Below are 18,112 nucleotides of genomic sequence, written 5' to 3' on the forward strand. Positions count from 1 at the left end.
CCTCTTTCCCATTGCCCCTCACCCTTGCCCTGGCTCAGCTCTCCATCTCTCCTCCAGGGATCCTGGCCCCTCCCACTGGGCTCTCCTTTCCCCCAATTAGTCCTCCAGCCCTGTTTCCAGGGTAACCTGCAGAGAGGTCACTCTAACCATGACATTCCCCTGCCTTTGATCTTGCAGTGGCTCCCCATCACCCCAAACCATGTCCAAGCTCCTTAGGCCAGCACCTCTGCACCTACCAGGCTTTCAGCCTCAGCTCTGCCTGCTGCTCCCCAGGTTGGACCCTGTTCAGGCCACACCACACACACACACACCTCCAGGCGTTTGCACGCACTGTTCCCTCACCCTGGAGTACCCTCTCTCACTGGCTGGGGAAGTGCCCACTCATTTGCAAGACTTCAGTGAAAAGTCACCTCTTCAGGGAAGCCTTCCTGCCCTCCTAGGGCCTCCACCAGGACTGCACAGTGCCAGCATTCACCTCTGCTACTACCTTTAACATCTGCATTCTATTTCTGGTTTACATACTAGGCATGGCCCGGCACAGATTACTTAATCATTTTGAGCCTATGTCCTCCTCTGTAAAATGGGAATAACTACCGTATCTGCCTCCTGGGCTTGTTATAAAACTGTAAGGATGAATACATTAAAAACAATGGAACAGTTCTTATCACAGAGCAAGTGCTTGATACACACAAATGTCAGTGTTATTTCCCCCACTAAATTCTGAGCTCTTTGAAAGCAAGCCCTGTCTTATTTCCATATCTCTAGCACCTAGCCCACAGTAGGTGCTTAACAAATATACATTGCAGGAATGAATAAAATGAAGGAATGATGACTGCCACTTCTGGTCTGGATTTCTGCCTACCCCGGGACCGTGACTCAGGCTGGGGACCATGGGAACTGTGTCAGTATCAGCGTTGGAACCCACCCTCAACACAGCCTGGTTTGTGGCATGCACCCAGCCAAGTCGTGGAGGCGGATGACTCTGCCTGGACTTGCTTGTCCTCCCTGCCTGGTCCTCTCAGCGGCTCCCTTCCCAGGACAGTGGGAAAAGCCGGGATGGAATCCAGCTCACCCTGTCCTTCTGGGTCCCAGTCTCCCTTTAGTGGCCGCTGATGTCCCAGGGCCTCCCTTGTCTGGCAGCCCAGCCACAATGATCTTGAGTCCCCAGTGCCTCCCCCATCAGCCTGAGCTCCCGAGGAGGGCACTCCCCGACACTGGGCTCCTCACCAGCCCTACTACTCCCCATACCTGAGCCCCTCCTCCCGCTGGGCTCCGTTCGGGGGGCTGCCTTCTGGCCGTGGGGGGCCTTGGGGGGCTTGTGGTCTGGAGTGGGAGCTGGGCCTGGATGGGCCTTGCTGGCACAGTCGAGGTCAGGGATGGCCTTGAGCAGCTCTGCTTGTGTCTCTTCCAGCAGCCGGTTGATGTCCTTGGCACTATACTGGGTCAGGGCTGCCCGCTTCTCCTCCCAGTCTCGCTCTGCAGCCTTAAGAGGGAGCCAGGAGTCAGGACCAAGGAAGCTCTCCCGCTCCAGGAACTCTGGGGCCTCAGCCTCCTCCCCCAAGCCACAGAGGCAAGGAATAGAAAAGGAAGCCTCATATTTGATCCCACCTCCAGGAAAACTCTTTGACTTCTTGTGGGTATGACATGGCATCCCCATGGGTAGGAATGCCATCCTCATTATATACTACATTCATGATAAACTTAGATCTATTTCTGGGCATTCTATTATTTCACTGACTACATAGTCTATTCTTGGGCAAACATCATAATGCTTTGATTATTGTAGCTTCATAATATGCTTTCTGTCTAGAAGGGCTAATGTCACCCTCATTATGCCTGTTAGACTTCCATTAGGGCACTGGCCCTCCTCCACCAAGGAAAAAGACCCATATGACTGGCACTCCCCACCCTAGGAAGGATGGTCGTAAGAATGTGTGAACCTGGCTCACGGCCCCACCCACAATCCCTGGCCCCAGCACCTCAACAGACACAGCCTTGTCCACACTTCTCTTGCCAGGAGTGTCCAAGCCTTTGGTGGGGTTGCTCCCCTTAGGGGTAAGAGAGGCTCCTTCAGCTGGTCCGCTCAGCTCATGCAGGTTCAGCGGGGGGCTGGGGGGTGGCATTTCGAAGTCCACGCTCTTGTTGAAGTCAGTCTCTGCCGTCACCTTCTTTGGGGACTGACTCAGGAGATTGTTGGGGGGTGGCCACACACCCTCATCCACTTGCCTGGGGTTGGGAGAGTTGGGAGCAGCTGTGAGGCCAGCATGTGATGACCCTTCTGCGGGAAGGCTGGCCTAAGGGAGAAGGGGTGGGAGGCAGCATCCTGGGATGCTGCAGGAGAGGTGGGAGGGCCTGGGGAGGAGTGACTGCCCCTGGTATAAGAGGAAGCCAGGTCTACAGCATGCAGGGGTCACAAGGCAGAGCTGAGATGCCAGTTCAGTCAGTGAACCTTTGGGGGAGCTGGGGTGAGGGTTCAGTCTGACCTATGGGTCTGGGCCCAGTGTGTGACCCCATGGGAAATCAGAGGTCAGGGACAGAATGACCTTCGGATCTGGGCCAGTGTGTCCGTGACCCCGCGGCAGCGCTTGAGGAGCCCATCCAGGCGCTGGGGCTCCTCCTTCAGGAACTTCACCGCCTCCACCTCCACGCGCAGCACCACCCGCATCTTGCTCTGCAGGCCCGGGAAGTGAGCTTCGGAGACAGGAAGGTATGAGCCGGGGCCAGAGAGAGCACCGCAGACTGGGAGGAGGGGATGGTGGCTGGAATATGGCAGACTCCCCCGCCCTGGACAACATGCTGCATTCGCAGGCCCCAGACCCACCCTTGAGCTCCGTCAGCGTCTCCCCGAGCTGCTTCAGCAGCAGTGCCTTCTCCTCCAGCTCGGGGCCAGGAACCAACCGGTGGTTGTGGGACACGTCCCTCTGGATCTTCTCCACCGATTTCTCCAGGTCACTGCAGCCACAGAGAGACCCTCTCAGCTCTTCTGGCCTGAGATGCCAGCCCAGCCCCCTGAAATTGGGCAGCTGGAAAGAAATCAGGCCACCAGTCGGATCAAAAGTAAAAGCAGGAGGCTGGGCGTGGTGGCTCATGCTCGTAATCCCAGTACTTTGGGAGGCTGAGGCAGGCAGATCTCTTGAGCCCAGGAGTTCAAGACCGGCCTGGGCAACATAGGGAGACCTCGTCTCTGCAAAAAAAATAAAATAATTAGCTGGGTGTAGTGGCAGGTGCCTGTAATCCCAGCTACTGGGGAGGCTAAGGCAGGGGGATCGCTTGAGTCTGGGAGGATGAGGCTGCAGTGAGCCGTGATTGTGCCACTGCACTCTAGCCTAAGTGACAGAGGGAGACCTTGTCTCAAAAACAAACAAACATAAAAGTCAGCCACCAACCACATGCTCAAGTAAAATCTGCAATGCCAAATCTCAGAGATGAGGAGACTTCAGAAGCTCTCCCTAAGAGGTGCCCTGCACCATCTGTCCCCCTTGGAAGCTCTGATCCTCAGCAATATCCGCCCCAGCATCTCTCATTGTAACTTGCATCCCCTGATTCTATTCTGCCAAGGAAGCAGAGAGAACTTGGTTGCCTTTCAGAGAACCAGAGGCAGAGCACGTGCCCCTGGGGAGGTCTCTTGTTTCGGGGGAAACTGCCATGTTCATTGCCCTTCTCCCAAATGATCCAGCCACACAGTCTCTTTCCTGAGAGCCAAAGCTGCTTTAGATTTTCAGCTAGTGTATGCTGAACTTGTGTCATTTAAGACCCTATATTCTTCTAAACTGTAAATCAGATCAGGTCATCACTCCTGCCATTGAACCCTAAATGGATCCCATCATCCTGAGGCTAACATCCAAACTTTTCAGTACAGCCAAGAAGGGCAGGAAGATGGTAGTTGAAAACTTGGTTCTAGAGTCAGACTGATCTAAGCTCCAATCCTAGCTCTGCCCTTGCCAGAGGAGAGATCTTGGGCAAGTTACCTAATATCTCTGGACTTCAACCTCCTCGACCAAAAAATAGGGATGGTAAGAGTTCCCCGCTAGGTGTGGTGGTTCATGCCTATAACCCCAGCACTTTGGGAGGCCGAGGCGGGCAGATCACCTGAGGTCAGGAGTTCGAGACCAGCTAGCCAATATGGCGAAACCCCGTCTCTACTAAATATACAAAAATTTGCCGGCCATGGTGGCATGTGGCTGTAATCCCAGCTACTTGGGAGGCTGAGGCAGGAGAATCACTTGAACCCAGGACGGGAGGTCGCAGTGGGCCGAGATCGTGCCACTGCACTCCAGCCTGGGCAACAGAGTGGGACTTTGTCTCAAAAAAAAGAAAAAATAAAAGAGTTCCCCCTTCATGGGGGCCATCAGGTGGATTGGATGAGCTAATGCAGGCGGCAAGGGCTCAGTGCCTGGGAGCTGCTCTTGTTTTCCGTGCCGCTGTACCCCTCGTCCCATCTGGCTTCTGCTTAGAACCCTTCAGAACTGCTCTGAGGTGCTACATGTGCTGCCCTCTCTGGCTCTTTATAATGCTGTTTTCTCTGCCTAGAATATTCCATTCACTCATACACATACACGCACACACACGTGCTAACTCCCACTGATCCTCAGGTCTCAATGGGAAGCTCTCCTCCAGCCCTTCCCCTTGTGGTTGCTGGGTCTGCTTCCTGCCCTCCAAACCGCTGAAGCTCCTGTTGGCTGGGTTGTGCAGCCTTCTGGACTACTAACCCCAGGCAAGGACCATGTCTTCCAGATTCATCTCTGGTTTCTAGCACCTGGCATGGTGCCTGGTGCAGAGTAGATTTCTGGGAAATAATGTGGAATGAATGAACAAGGGAGAGAAGGAACTGTTGCCCAGGTAGGTCATCTCAGTTCTGTACTTGAGTCGCTGACATCTCTGACCCAAATGAGGAACTTTATATACATTCCTGTCAAATCCCATCCGTTGGATTTCAGCTCAATCTAGGTGCAAACAACTTTTGAATTTCAGTTCTATTATCCAACAGATTTGCTCCCGCTTAAAGCTCTGTGTCATCAGCAAATCTTACCAGCACACCTTACCCATCTTCATCCAACTAACAGATGAAAAGACAGACTGGGTTGGAGTCAAGGGCAAAAGCTTGTGACTTAGCAGCACTACCAGTTAAACAGCTATCCTGTATTATGCACTTACTGTATGCCAGGTGCCACACTCAGGCCTTGGCTTTCATTACTTTGATTAATCCTCAAAACAAATCCTGGAGGTGGGAACAGTTATCATCTCCAGCTTACACACAGACAAACAGTGGCTCAGAGCCTAGACTACACATCCCAGCCTGCCTTGCAGTGATAAGTGGCCATTTAACTGAAGTCTACCCAATGGAAGATGAGTGGAAGGGGCACATGCTGCTTCCAGACCTGGCCCACAAAAACCTCCTGTGTAAGATCCTCCATGCTCCTTTTTCTTTTTTTGTAAGTTGGAACTCTCTGGGTGATCTTGGAAAACACATGTTGAAGACAGCAGAATCTCCATCAGCCTGAGTCCCTGAATGACTGCATGGAGAAGAGAGCCACCCGCCTAACACACCCAATACTGTTCCATGAGAAAGATATGTTTATTACTTTTGAATTATTAAACAATTTGGGAGCTTATTTGTTATAGCAAGCTACCCTAATTAATTAGCTATCCTAACTAAGACTCTGTCATTAAAAAAAAAAAAAAAGGAAAAAAAGATATTCAAAGAGATTAACTAGTTAGTCCAAGGTCATACAGCCATTTTGTGGCAGAGCAGGATCTATTCACATCTGACATCAGCCATTGGTTCTGCTGCATCTCATTCCCACACTACACCAACATCACCCATGCTGCCCCCAATCCATACACTGCCCTAGCCCAGCCCTCGCCCTACCACATGGGAAAGAACAACTCCCCTGCTCATATGTGTGATACCTGACTGGTCCAAGCTGTGCCAGTTTTATAAAATGGTCACTCCCAAACATCACTCAGAAGAGGAAGAGACTGTCATGTAAAGGACTCAAATAAGGATTGTAAACTAGTTCAACCATTATGGAAAACAGTGTGGCGATTCCTCAAGGATCTAGAACTAGATGTACCATATGACCCAGCCATCCCATTACTGGGTATATACCCAAAGGATTATAAATCATGCTGCTATAAAGACACATGCACACGTATGTTTATTGCGGTACTATTCACAATAGCAAAGACTTGGAATCAACCCAAATGTCCATCAGTGACAGACTGGATTAAGAAAATGTGGCACATATACACCATGGAATACTATGCAGCCATAAAAAAGGATGAGTTTGTGTCCTTTGTAGGGACATGGATGCAGCTGGAAACCATCATTCTTAGCAAACTATCACAAGAACAGAAAACCAAACACCGCATGTTCTCACTCATAGGTGGGAACTGAACAATGAGATCACTTGGACTCAGGAAGGGGAACATCACTCACCGGGGCCTATCATGGGGAGGGAGGAGGGGGGAGGGGGGAGGGGGGAGGGATTGCATTGGGAGTTATACCTGATGTAAATGATGAGTTGATGGGTGCTGACGAGTTGATGGGTGCAGCACACCAACACGGCACAAGTATACATATGTAACAAACCTGCACGTTATGTACATGTACCCTAGAACTTAAAGTATAATAATAATAATAATTTAAAAAAAAAAAAGGACTCAAATAAGACTTCAGGAGATGACAACACTGCAACTCTCAGGCAGGAGGGACTAGGCCTCCCCACTTGATTTTCTCATCATCCAATCTGCCAAAGTTGTGCGGCCTCTAACCTGGGCAAGTTCTGCAAATGAGTCCCAGGCCAGCTAGTCTAGACACTGGATGAAAAAGTGGCTAGGCTTTCCAAACCCAGATTTAGTCCTGGAGGGGTCAACAGGGAAGAGTCAAAATGGAACCAGCTAAATAATTAATGGGGCCCAATGCAAAATGAAAATGTCGCCTCTAGTTTAAAAATTATTAAGAATTTCAAGATGGCAACAGCAGAGCATTATACCAAGCATGGGGCCCTTCCAAGCGTGGGGCCCTGAATGACTGCACAGGTGGCATACCTACAAAGCTCGCCCTGGGTTAGGCAAAGGTGGAGTCCAGGACCTAAAAGGTTTTAGTCAGCAGAGGCTGCACCTAAAGGCAATGCCCAGACAGACCTTAAGTGCTGGGCTAGATGAACAGGTGAGTGAGTCAAGTTGAATGAAACAGAACCAGTTTTAACTTCCAGCAAGTTGCCAGGAAAGAGGAAGGGGCATAGCAAATTGGAGCAAGAGTAAGTGTGCAGGGGTTATGGCCAGAGTGTGGGATAGGGAGGCTGCAGGGTTAAAGCCTGGGAAGGCTATGGGAGCTGGGCAGGGAGGGCCTTCATGGCGAAGTTGGAGCCCAGTATCTGCCCAACCCAGTAGAGGCAGGAGCCCTCTTTCAGGAGGATGGAGAATCCTGCCAGAAACAGTACTGCAGGTCCCAAGCTCTCTGAATAATGGGTTTGATAATGGGGCAGGGGGTGTGGAGTCTGTGTTCCTGGAGAACCAAGGTTCTCAGGAAGCCAAGGACCAAACACTTATAATGACAGTGGCATAAATCTGTCCTTTCGTATCTTCTAGCTCTGTGCTTTTAGATCTCCTTTAATTTTCCTTTAATGTCTCAGTAAAATTCCTTTTGAATATTCCAACCCCCCTCCTCTGGGCTGAATGAAAAGGGACAAGGAAAGGATAGAAAATCTGGAGAAATGGAATTCCCTGGGTGAAGAGAGATGGTACCTGCCAATCTGCTTGGAGATCTGGCTGGAGTCATCACTAAGTTATCACACCTAGAGTGATGGGGTGGCTGCTCCTGGCTTATGTCCCCTTGGGGAGGCCCCTTACCCTATTTCAGCTACATGGTGTCATGGGAATTGTTGCCTTGGGTCTTGCTGAAATGCACATGTACCACTAGGCTATGTGAGCCCCAGACTGAGGAGCAGCGACCTATCTCAAGGAGCCCCTAGCAAGAGGCTCATTTATGACTTAGTGAGGAAGCTGGGCTCCAAGGAGCAGCCTCTCCTGGCTCCCGGAGTCCCCAACCAGTACAACTCAACCCCTTGTTGAAAAGAGAGGTGAAAAGCTTAATGCTGGGTACAGATGAGGACACTGGGACACACAGAGGGGCAGGAACTGCCCTGATCACTCAGCACCTCAGGGCTGGCACTGGACTCCAGGTCCCCTAGTGCCTTGTGTCGCCAAGAGGGGGTCCACAGGAAGGAGCAGGGCCTCTTGTCTCAGATCCCTATCACTGGCGAGGGAAAGCAGGGTGGGGGGTTCTTACTCCCTGAATGGACAGTGAAAGGCAGCATCTCCCTTCCAAGGTGCCAGACAATGGAATGGTTGGCCAGACAGCCATTTGTTAAATTTGGATCAGAAGACTGTCTTCTGTTAACCCCTCCATGCCTAAGCATGTGGAGGCGGAGTGTTCACGATTCCTCCTTCCTTCTGAAAACACTTCAGCCCTGTTCCAGCTGCACTAGGAAGGAAGGTGGGTTTTCCTTGGCTATATCTGGACTCAGAGATCAGGGAATCAGATCTCCAATGGTGGCTGGTCAGCGCCAGGCTGGAGCAGTGGCGGCACCTAAACGCTCCACCTGAACGCACTACCCGAGGGTCACTTTGCACGGGTCACAGGCCAGAATGAAAGTAGGCAGAGGGCAGAGGGAAATCAGGCAGCTGGCCAGATGACAGTGAAGCTGCAGGCCACAGGAAGCCTGAGTGTGGATCATTATGAAGCAAGACCATAGCAAAGCAGGCATCAAGCCAGAAAAAAGAAATCAGGAATAATGCCAGCCGATCAAAGGTTTGTGGGTCACACAGAAATCAGGCCAGAGAAGGAAATCAGGCTTCAGAACAGACCAACGCCACCTGTGACTCGAGGGAAGGGAGCTGCGCCTCCCAGGGAAACCAGGTGGCAGGTACTCCGACCGCACCCCCACCTCTCCCTCCCCCGCGGGCCCAGCCTCACTTGAGCTGCTGGGTAATAAGTTCCTCGTCGTTGAGATAGCGCAGCCGCTCCTCCTCCACCAGGGTGCGCTGCCGCTGCAGCGGGTCCTCCTGCCGCCTCGCCGCCTCCGACACGCGCATGCTCAGCTCTGCCTCCGTGCGCTTCAGCAGCGCGCGCACCGACTCCTGGTTCTGTAGCTGCGGGACGCACGGACGGATGGACCCGGGTGGGGGGAGCGGAGGCGCGCGGCAGGGGAAGGGACGGGAGAAGGCGGGAAGAGGATTGCCCAATCCAGGGCGGGGCTCGGCAGAAGATGCAGCTGCTTGGCTCCACCTCAGGCAGCAGCGAAGGGGTGGGATGGCGAAGGGCAGGGGCAGAGGGCTAAGTTCTAGGGAAGGCAGGAGGAGAACGGATGGGGATCGTGGAGGGGGGAGCGTTTAAATGGGCCATGCAAAGGGGCAGCTGCATGGCTGTGGCCGCAAGCAGCAGTGACGGGGTGGTTATTGCGGGGGAGGAGGGCAAGGTTAAGTTCTGGGGAATATGAGGCAGGAAAAGGGGTTGGGAATATTTGCGCGACAGGGTGTGGCCCTATGTAGGTCCCTGCCGACAGTGCGGCCGCATGGTTGTGGCTTCCATCATCCCGGAATGGGGACGGGACTGGAATGAAGGACTTAAGCGCTGGCGTTTGATAGAGTTTCCACGGCTGGGACAGGAAGACTAAGTTAACCATTGATCCAACCCAGTTCCAAGCCTGAATGGCGGGGGTGGGCGAGATCTTATCCTTTGCCCAGATGGCAATTCTCTGCCCCCTCCCCAGCCTGTCTCTGCTCATTATCCTCACCTGACGGGCCCTGGGCCCGCTTGAGGAGCGGACACGGCGGTGCCAAGCTCCTGACAGGTGGGACCATCTGCCAGGCAGGGCCGGGGGAGACTGTCAGGGCTCAGGAGGGAGGAGCTGAGGGGACTTGGGGGAAGGGCTCTGGCTGACTTAGGGAAAGGGTTGCAGGGCAGGAAGGAACTGGAACTGCCCCGAGGGATACTGACGAAGGAGGGGCTCAGTAGGTGACTGGGGCTCCAAGAGGGCGATGGGGACTCAGGGAAGGAAAAGGAGGGCTCAATGAGGGGGATACGGGCGAGGGGTAGGGCCTTGGTGAGGAAGCGGAGGTTCAGCGAGGGGGCAGAAGCTCAAGAAAGGGGAAGGGGAGAAAGGGTTCGGAGAGAGACCAGTGAGTGGCGAAGGACTCGGGCGTGGGAGCTCTGGGAAAAGGATGAGGTAGTAGGGGATGGGACAGGATTTGTGGCAAGGGGCTTCGACCAGTAGGTGAGCGTTGGTGGGGCGATGCCCGGGACGGGGCGGTACCTGGAGCTTGCGCAACTGCTGGAGCTGGCCGCGCAAGTCACTGGCGCTGTTCTGCAGGCCTCGCAGGTGAAGCTGCATCTGTAGCCGACTAACGGCGGTAGGCTGCCCTGCAGGGGTGCTGCTGGCCGAGGGCGGGGGCGGGCCGGACACAGGGGTGGCCCCGCTGCTCCGGCCGCCTGACCCACAGGCTGCAGAGGACCACGAGGATAGGAGAAAGTGAACAAACTGTGAGCCTGGGAAGGACTGGGCTGGGACAGCGTCCTCCCTACTCTCCACCACATAGCCAGAGAACCCCGTGGCTCTGACTACCTGCCCCAAGTGGCCAGCCCTAAGGGTGGGGACCAAAGTGCCAGGGCAAAGACCTCTTGGGCTAAGGCTAGTGATGTAGCTATTGCTTAATCCCCACTTTATAGATTAGGAAGCAGCCTCTGAGAGAACAAGGATGGGGGAGGGGGAGGGTCACTCACGTGCTGAGGGGGTAGCTGCTCCGTTGGAGCCTTCAATCTTCTCACTGTGGCACAGGGAAAAAAGCCATTAGGGGGTCCAAGCCAGCCCCAGACCTCCAGAGCTGGGTGGGACCTTAGATGTCATCTCCTCCAGCTCTCTGATGTCAGGATAGAGTCCCAGAGAAGGGAAGGGATTCACCCAAGGTCACCCAGTGAGACACTGGCAGAGCTGATGCCCATTTCCCCTTCCTCCTGCTCCACCCCCAGGCCCTGGCAGTGGTGTTGGGAGAGGGGCCTCACCTGGGGGTCTCAGGCTCAGAGCCTCGAAGTAAGGCGCTCTGCACCAGGCCTGTGAGGCTGGCAATCTGCTTCTCCATAGCCTCCATGCGCTCCCTGGGGAGGAAGGGGGTCTGGGCAACCTCGCCTCTGAGCATAGGGTCTCTCCTGCCCAGCCCCCCATTCCTAAATTGGTAACCAGAAGAAACACCGTCCCATCCCTGGCTACCAAAACACAGACAACCCAAAGGGCCCCAAGCCTAAGGATCAGGTCCAAAGCCTCCCATCTCACCTTTCACTCCCTCCCTAAAGGCTGCACGCTGATCTCTCCATGCCTGGCAATGCTTTCCCCTGCCTGCTCTGCCTTTCTCCTGACCCCCTCCCAAAAACATTCCACAGACCCCAGGAGCCCCGAGGAACCCCTCCTTCCACACCACCCAAGGGAAGTGGAGGTATGTTGAGTGTCTCCCCACTAGACCAGGACAGGAACTGGGTTTGCCCAGCTTGGCACTGACAGTAGCGTGTGCAGTGCCTGGCACACAGGCCACGTAAGAGCTGTGTGAAGGCCAATGGCTTCTCACTGCTCAGCAGCGCTGCCTGAGGGCGCAGGTTACCTACTGCCCTGGTTACCTCCTCCAGCCCTGCACCCTTAGGAGGGGACTGAGCGATGGGCAGGGGCTCCTCAGCCTGGAGGCTAGGTACCCGAATGTGCTCCTTTCCCCGTGGCCATTTCTCAATAGCACCCTCCTCCCCAGTGGACTTCAGCTGTCCCGGTGCTGGACAGCTCTCACTGCTGCAAACTCTTAAGCTGGAAAGCCACTAAAAGTGGTTCAGCCCCTCAATTTTACAGTTGGGGAAACTGAAGCTTAGAAAATGGATGCAAACACAAGTCTCCAGAGTCCTCGTCTGGGGACCTCTCAACTACCCCCTTGAGTCTTGCGGATGGGAGGAAAATGACAAGCTGGTCTTTCCAATGCCCTCCCTGCCACATCCAAGATGCTTTCTGGCCACCCTTCAAGACTACTCAAGGTCTCCAAAGGACTCCGGGATCTCAGTCCAGGACACACACCTGCCACGGACTCTGCCGTGCACCCTCTCCGCAGCGCACCCCCCACCCCCAGTCCCTGAAGCCTGATTAACGTCCCTCACCTGGTCTCCGTGTCCTTGGCTGGCACTGGCGGCCCGAACCCCACCAGCGAGCGCTCCCCAGGCCCAGGGAAGAGCTCCGAAGGGGGAGCTCCGGCTGTCGAGGCGCTCCCCGCGCTGCGGGTCTTCCCTCCAGGACTCTCGGCGAAGACGGACGAGGAGCCCGAGTCCTTGCGGAAGGACTGGCGCACTGGCGAGCCGCGGCTGGGCGGCCCCGAGTAGGGGCTGTGCGGCGGCGGGGGGCCTCCGGGGGGCCCTGCCACGTCGGCCAGCTTCTGCGGTGACGAGGGCGGCAGGCGGAAGCCGTAGCCGTCGCCGTACAGCGGGCCGCCGCCGCCGCCCGCAGCCTTGTACAGGGAGTCCTCCAGATCGGACTGCAGAGCGGCGGCCGAGTAGGTGCTTAGCGAGCGCACCGAGCCGCGCTTGTAGAGGCCGCCAGCTCCCGGGTAGGCGAACGGGTCGCCGGCTGCCGCGGCCAGGCTCAGACGGCCCTCGTGCAGTAACCCGTAGGGGTCTGCATAGAGACCCTCGCCCTTCACCAGCACCATGCCGCCCGCCTTGCCCGCCAGGTCCTCGTCCGGCTTCACGTCGCGCCGCTCCAGGATGGCGCTGGGGCTGGGGCTGACGCCCTGGGCGGGCGGGGCGCCTCCCAGCCTTTCGGCCGCGTGGTGCACCGGGCTGCCGGCATACGAGGGCGGCCGCCCCCCGGCGTACGAGAGACGCGAGCGCGACGGCGAGCCGGACTGCAGCCCCGATGGCAGCCCCGACGGCAGCCCGGGCGGCGGCGAGCCGGACGCCAGGTGCGGCGCTGGCGACAGATTGTTGAGGCGCCGCGTGGGCGACGACTCCCGCGACGCGTACACCATCTCTCTCTGCGCAGAAGACAGCCCGGAACCCCACGGGGCTGGTCACCAAAGACACCCCTGCCCCTTGCTTGAGCAGCCAGCATCTCCTCCCTGACGCTTAGGAAGTCCCTTCAGGTCTCAGCCCTCCCTCCATCCTGCTGCGTCTAGGGCCCCTTTCCCATCAGGGTTTCCAGCATGGCGGAAAAGGTGGCTGATGAAGAGGCACCAAGGGGTAACCTTCAGCTCAGCTACCGTGAGGGGTGGGAAGTAGAAGGGGAAGCGGTGGCTCCAGCTCCTGAGAGAGGCCTTAGAATATCTGGAGGCAAATTAGCAAAATCCCAAGTGGACAGGCCCGGAATGGAGAGGAAAGTAGCAGGTGGGAGAGGGGCTCTTCCCTAACCCTTCAGCCTCTATGCTCCCTTCTCCAAAACTGGCCCTGGTTCCCGATGACAACTTCCCAGACCCTGCTCCCCTGGACCCCATGTGCCCAGCCTCCCCAATGCCCTGGGCATGCCCAGCCATACCCGGAGGTCCCCGTTGGTGAGGTGTGAGCCAGGGAAGGCAGCGTAGAGGGGCTCCTTCCTATAGATCTTGATTATACTGCGGTCCTGGATGTCCCTGGGAGAGGCGGGGGGACGGGGGTCACCACCCATCTCCCAGCCGTGCACAATGAGAAGGGGTGGCTTCTCCAGGCCAAGAGAAGAGGGGTGGCCAGAGGCACCGGGAGCCCCAACTCTTTCCTAAATCCTTCGCTCAGGCTGCCTGCCACAAGCACACACGCCCAGCAGCCTCCACCCCGGCCTCGTCCTGGTCTCAGGCGCCATTTTCAGGTTAGCTCAAAGCAAAGGGAACCAGCGGGGGTGGATGATTTAGAGAGGGGGTGGGGCTGAGATGGCCCAGGAAGGGGGCGGGGCGGTAGGGCTCTGGGAGGGGGGGGGGAAAGGCTGAGATCGGGTCAGGAAGGAGCTGGGGAAGGGCCGGCGGGGTCCAGCACCCGGCAGAGGAGGAGTGTGGGAAAGCCCTCCCGCATCCCCCTGGGGCTACGCCCACCGGACGTCCTCCAGCTCGTAGAAGACGTTGCGAGCCTCGTCTTTGATGAGGATGGCGGTATTGGGCGACTTAAGCATGCCCATGGTGAGCTTCTGCGGGAACATATGCGCGATGAGTGCGTGCAGCGTGTCCAGGCTGCTGACCTCGTGCGTGATGTGCACGCGCCGAGTCTCCTCCCCGAACTGCAGGAACAGCACCCCTGCGAAGGAGACACCGCTCTCGCTGTCACTGCCGCCGTCTCCACGCCGCCTTCCAGGAGAACGCGGGGAGCTTTCGGGAGCTGCGCCAGCCCCGCAGCGGCAGGGTCTGAGGCCAGACGCCGCCCCCGAGTGCAGGTGCACCCAGGCACCTCTCATGCTGCCGGCGGGGGCGCCAGGCCGGGTCTCCAGCCTCTCAAGGCACTCACTGGACTCCAGGCAGTTGGAGGAATTTGGACAAGAAAATGGAAGTAGGGGTAGGAGCAGGTGGGACGGAAACTGAGAGGAAGTGAGCTGATGGAGAGAGAGGTTGGAGAGAGTTAGAGAAGGGAGATGGGAGAGAAGGGAGGGATGAAAGAAACGGACAGAAAAGGAAGCAGGAGGGAGAGAGGAGGCTTGGAGGAAAAGGGGTTGGGTGGGGATGCTGAGGGCAAGAGAGAAATGGAGAGAGCTGGGGTTGCTGAGGGAGAGAGAGCAGAGCTTGAGGCGAGCTGGCATGCTGCAGGGGAGGAGGGGGCTCCAGAGAGTGAAGAGCAGAGGGAGGAGCCTGTGCCGGGAGGGAGGGTGGACCGAGCGGGCAGTACCTGGGGAGCGCAGCTTGGTCTGGCTGGCCGAGCGGGAGAGAGGCAGGCTCTGTCGGAAGCGGTTCATCCTGCTGAAACCCAGGGGCAGCTCGGCCTCCGACATGGTCTCCAGCGACTCGGCCGAGGCGTAGGACAGCTTTGCTGCCTGGTCTGCCAGCCCGGGCTGGGCTCCCTGAGTGTGGCGTGAGCTGCGGGTCTGCAGGGGCCGGGCAGGGCGAGAGGAATCAAGGATGAGCACCCCCTGTCACTGCCCATATCCAGGCCTGGGAAGGTCCTGCCAGCCAGTGACACCCAAACAGATTACAGACTCCTGGCATGGCCACAAGAGAGTTCCCCAGTCTCTCCCAGCCTTGGCCTCCCTGGGACACCTGGCAGGTAAGGAGTGGGCAAAGGACCCAGGCACCCTGGGAAGACAGACAAGAGGCCATGTGAGTGGGAGCCATGGGCACGGCTGCTATTTCAGGCTTCCGAAGAACAACAACAACACCAATTTGTTACCGAGGTGAGCAGCAGAATAGTTGAGCAAATTGGGGCATTAGTTCCAGACATTAATTAAGTGGCGGGTTTGTGAGCAGATAATTTATTCTTCATGGAGTTCAGAGGGTGGGGGTGGGGTGGGAAGCAGGGCCCAGGGAGAAAGCAAAGAGAGCTGGGACCCCAGGATCCCAGCTTTGAGGGGATGCAGACCCTGACAGAGCTGGACAGAGGGAATGTCCTTGATTTAGGGTGACTGAGAAAACTATCCCAAACTTCTCAAAGCCAGCTGGACCTGGATTTGAGACGACCTGCCCAGTGCCCACAATGCACATGTTAAGTCTGATGTGACACACATGCACACATGACACATGTGCCAGGCCTCAGCCCCTCCTTGCAAGGCACATGCTGCCACACAGCCAGCCAACCTCCCCCAGGACCCTCTGAGAGACAGCAGCCACTTCTCTGAAGCTGTAGCTGAGGCTGATATCTGGCTGGGGGTAGGGAAGGATGTCACAGGATAGCTTGATGGCTCTCTCCGTGGGGGAGGAGGAGTCAGGATTATTTCAACCACACTTTAAGAGCCTACTTTTGGCTGAAACCTGGGGATGTCACTCAGGACCACAGCCCCTGACATTCTGCCCTAGTCCCTGGGCAAGAAATCTGGTGGTTGTACAGAAACTGGTACAAGGAGTGAGATAATGAATCTGATCTACATCTTTCCATGTTATGTGCATTATATACACATATGTATTACATATACATATACTGTCAAGAAATAATGTTGCCCAATTACATTTTTTTGTAAAACAAATTGTCTATTTTTAACAACAAATCACTCAAAACCATTAACACTGGTTATCTCAGGGTTGACAGTTTCCTTTTTTGACTTTATAGATTTCTCTACAAAACTGTGTGAATAGATTCCTTTTATAATTAAAAAAAGACAACAATAAAATATCTCTAAAAAGGAATGATTTATTTTCCTCTTCAGCTCCCTCTCTTCCCAATTCCTGATTTACCCCTAATTAATCTCCATCTTCATATTAACTCAATTTAATATTCCAATTGGATTAGCACTCTTAAAGGGAGAGCATCTTCTTCTGATGGGCGAGTATGCCCAGCTGTCCCCAAGGTGGCCTTGAGGGTTTGGGGACCATAATAGATCAGATGTGAGGATCAGGAAGCTTCCCCTCTCAAGCACAATGCCTTGACCACTGGGCGGGCGCGGGTCTTGGCAGGAGGAAGGCAGCACAGAAACGGGCCCGGGGGCAGCAGGGAGGGGCCACTTGTGCTTGTGACCGAGAGGCTATGGCTCAGCTCTAGGCTGACCACCAGTGCCAGCCCACACCCCTCTGTCTCACCTTCATCCCAGCTGAAGGGCGGGGAGCTCTGCAGCAGTGTGGGGAACCAGGTCTGGTCTGGTGGTCATGGGGTTGCCTGGCAACTAAAAGGTCAGTGGTTGCCAGGCTGGTGCGGATGAGGGGCTACAGAATTCAGGCAGCATGAGGCAGCCAGCAATGATGAAGAGTAGGGGGTGGCCATGGTGCCGGGGGGACACCAGTGAGGTGCCAGTAAGGAGGTGGAACAGGGGTCCAAATGAAGGGAGGCAGGGCAGGGATCCTGGGGGTTGCTGCCTGCCAAGAAGGCAGAAACCCTGCAAGAAGAGATGCTCCACCACTTCCTAGCCCCATGGGCACCTTTCCATTCTCACAGCCTGTACAGAAAACCCTCTCGAGAGGAGGGAAAACCTGCTGCCACTTCTCTCCATCCTTGGGCTGAGACGATAGGGCAGAGGAAAGTGAAACATCCAGAAGGACTTCCCCACCATAAGGAAGATGGCAGAAGAACAAAACAGTGAGTCAAGCAGAGCTCTCCAAAGATAGGACAGGGGTTGCCATGGGAGGTAGAGAGCGCCTATCACCAGGGTGTTTCAGGGAGTGCTCGTGGATCTGAGATTCCCAGAGGTTGTCCATAGACTAGGAAAGAGTCACTTGGGAGCTTTTTAAAATACCCTTTCCAGGACCCCATATTCACTGAACCAGAATCTCTGGGGATTGGAGCCTGAGGTTCGAGATTTTTGACAAGTTCCTAAGGCGATTCTGATTTCTAGGTTTGAGAATCAAGGCAGAGTCCATGATTCAGTAGCTAATGAGGTGAGCTACCATGTAGGGCTCACCAGGAGCCAGGCACTGCCAGGAACATGCATCCCCTCTTTTTTTCTCTTTCTTTTCTTTCCTTTCTTTCTTTTCTTTCTTTTTTTTTTTTTTTTTCCTGAGATACAGCCTTGCTCTGTCACCCAGGCTGGAGTGCAGTGGTGCGAACATAGCTCACTGCAGCCTCAATCTCCCAAATTCAAGTGATCCTCCCACCTCAGCCTCTCTCCTCAGCCAACAACTTCTCACTACATTGCCCAGGCTGGTGTCGAACTCCTGGGCTCAAGCGTTCCACATGCCTCGGCCTCCAAAAGTGCTGGGATTACAGGCATGACCCAGCACATCCGGCCTCTTTTTCCTGTCTTTACAACAATTTTATGATGCAGACATTGTCATTCCACTCTACAGAGGAGAAACCATGGCTGACAGGATATGTAACTTGCCCCAGGTCACCAAGCTAGTTAGCAGCACACTGGATGGAATTCACCACTAAGCAGCCTGGCTCTGGGGTCCATGCACTGAACCACTACCCTCAACTGCCTCCTCCAAAGAGGCTATGCTTGACACTGTGACTTTGACTCCATGATTCTCTGATTCAAGGACTTCTTGCAGTGCTAGG

General features: G+C 55.4%; 1 protein-coding gene across 50 annotated transcripts in view; it reads right to left on the minus strand.

Moving 5' to 3' along the window:
- SRCIN1 (SRC kinase signaling inhibitor 1) overlaps positions 1-18,112 on the minus strand; it is a 73,585-nt gene that overhangs the window by 16,317 nt on the left and 39,156 nt on the right. For 48 of the 50 annotated variants that reach the window (XM_077971409.1, XM_077971398.1, XM_077971404.1 and 45 more), the window contains 12 exons: positions 14,864-15,059; positions 14,083-14,281; positions 13,557-13,650; positions 12,191-13,059; positions 11,066-11,158; positions 10,787-10,830; positions 10,320-10,507; positions 8,981-9,156; positions 2,822-2,952; positions 2,544-2,691; positions 1,980-2,226; positions 1,249-1,483 (listed from right to left, as the gene is read on the minus strand). In XM_077971409.1, coding sequence (XP_077827535.1) covers positions 1,249-1,483; positions 1,980-2,226; positions 2,544-2,691; positions 2,822-2,952; positions 8,981-9,156; positions 10,320-10,507; positions 10,787-10,830; positions 11,066-11,158; positions 12,191-13,059; positions 13,557-13,650; positions 14,083-14,281; positions 14,864-15,059 — 2,620 coding nt within the window. Of the gene's footprint in view, positions 1-1,248; positions 1,484-1,979; positions 2,227-2,543; positions 2,692-2,821; positions 2,953-8,980; positions 9,157-10,319; positions 10,508-10,786; positions 10,831-11,065; positions 11,210-12,190; positions 13,060-13,556; positions 13,651-14,082; positions 14,282-14,863; positions 15,060-18,112 lie in introns of all 50 variants that reach the window. The other 2 variants (XM_077971417.1, XM_077971422.1) reach the window with 1 other exon arrangement.

Source organism: Macaca mulatta, chromosome 16, assembly GCF_049350105.2.
Source record: "Macaca mulatta isolate MMU2019108-1 chromosome 16, T2T-MMU8v2.0, whole genome shotgun sequence".
Classification (NCBI taxonomy): domain Eukaryota; kingdom Metazoa; phylum Chordata; class Mammalia; order Primates; family Cercopithecidae; genus Macaca; species Macaca mulatta.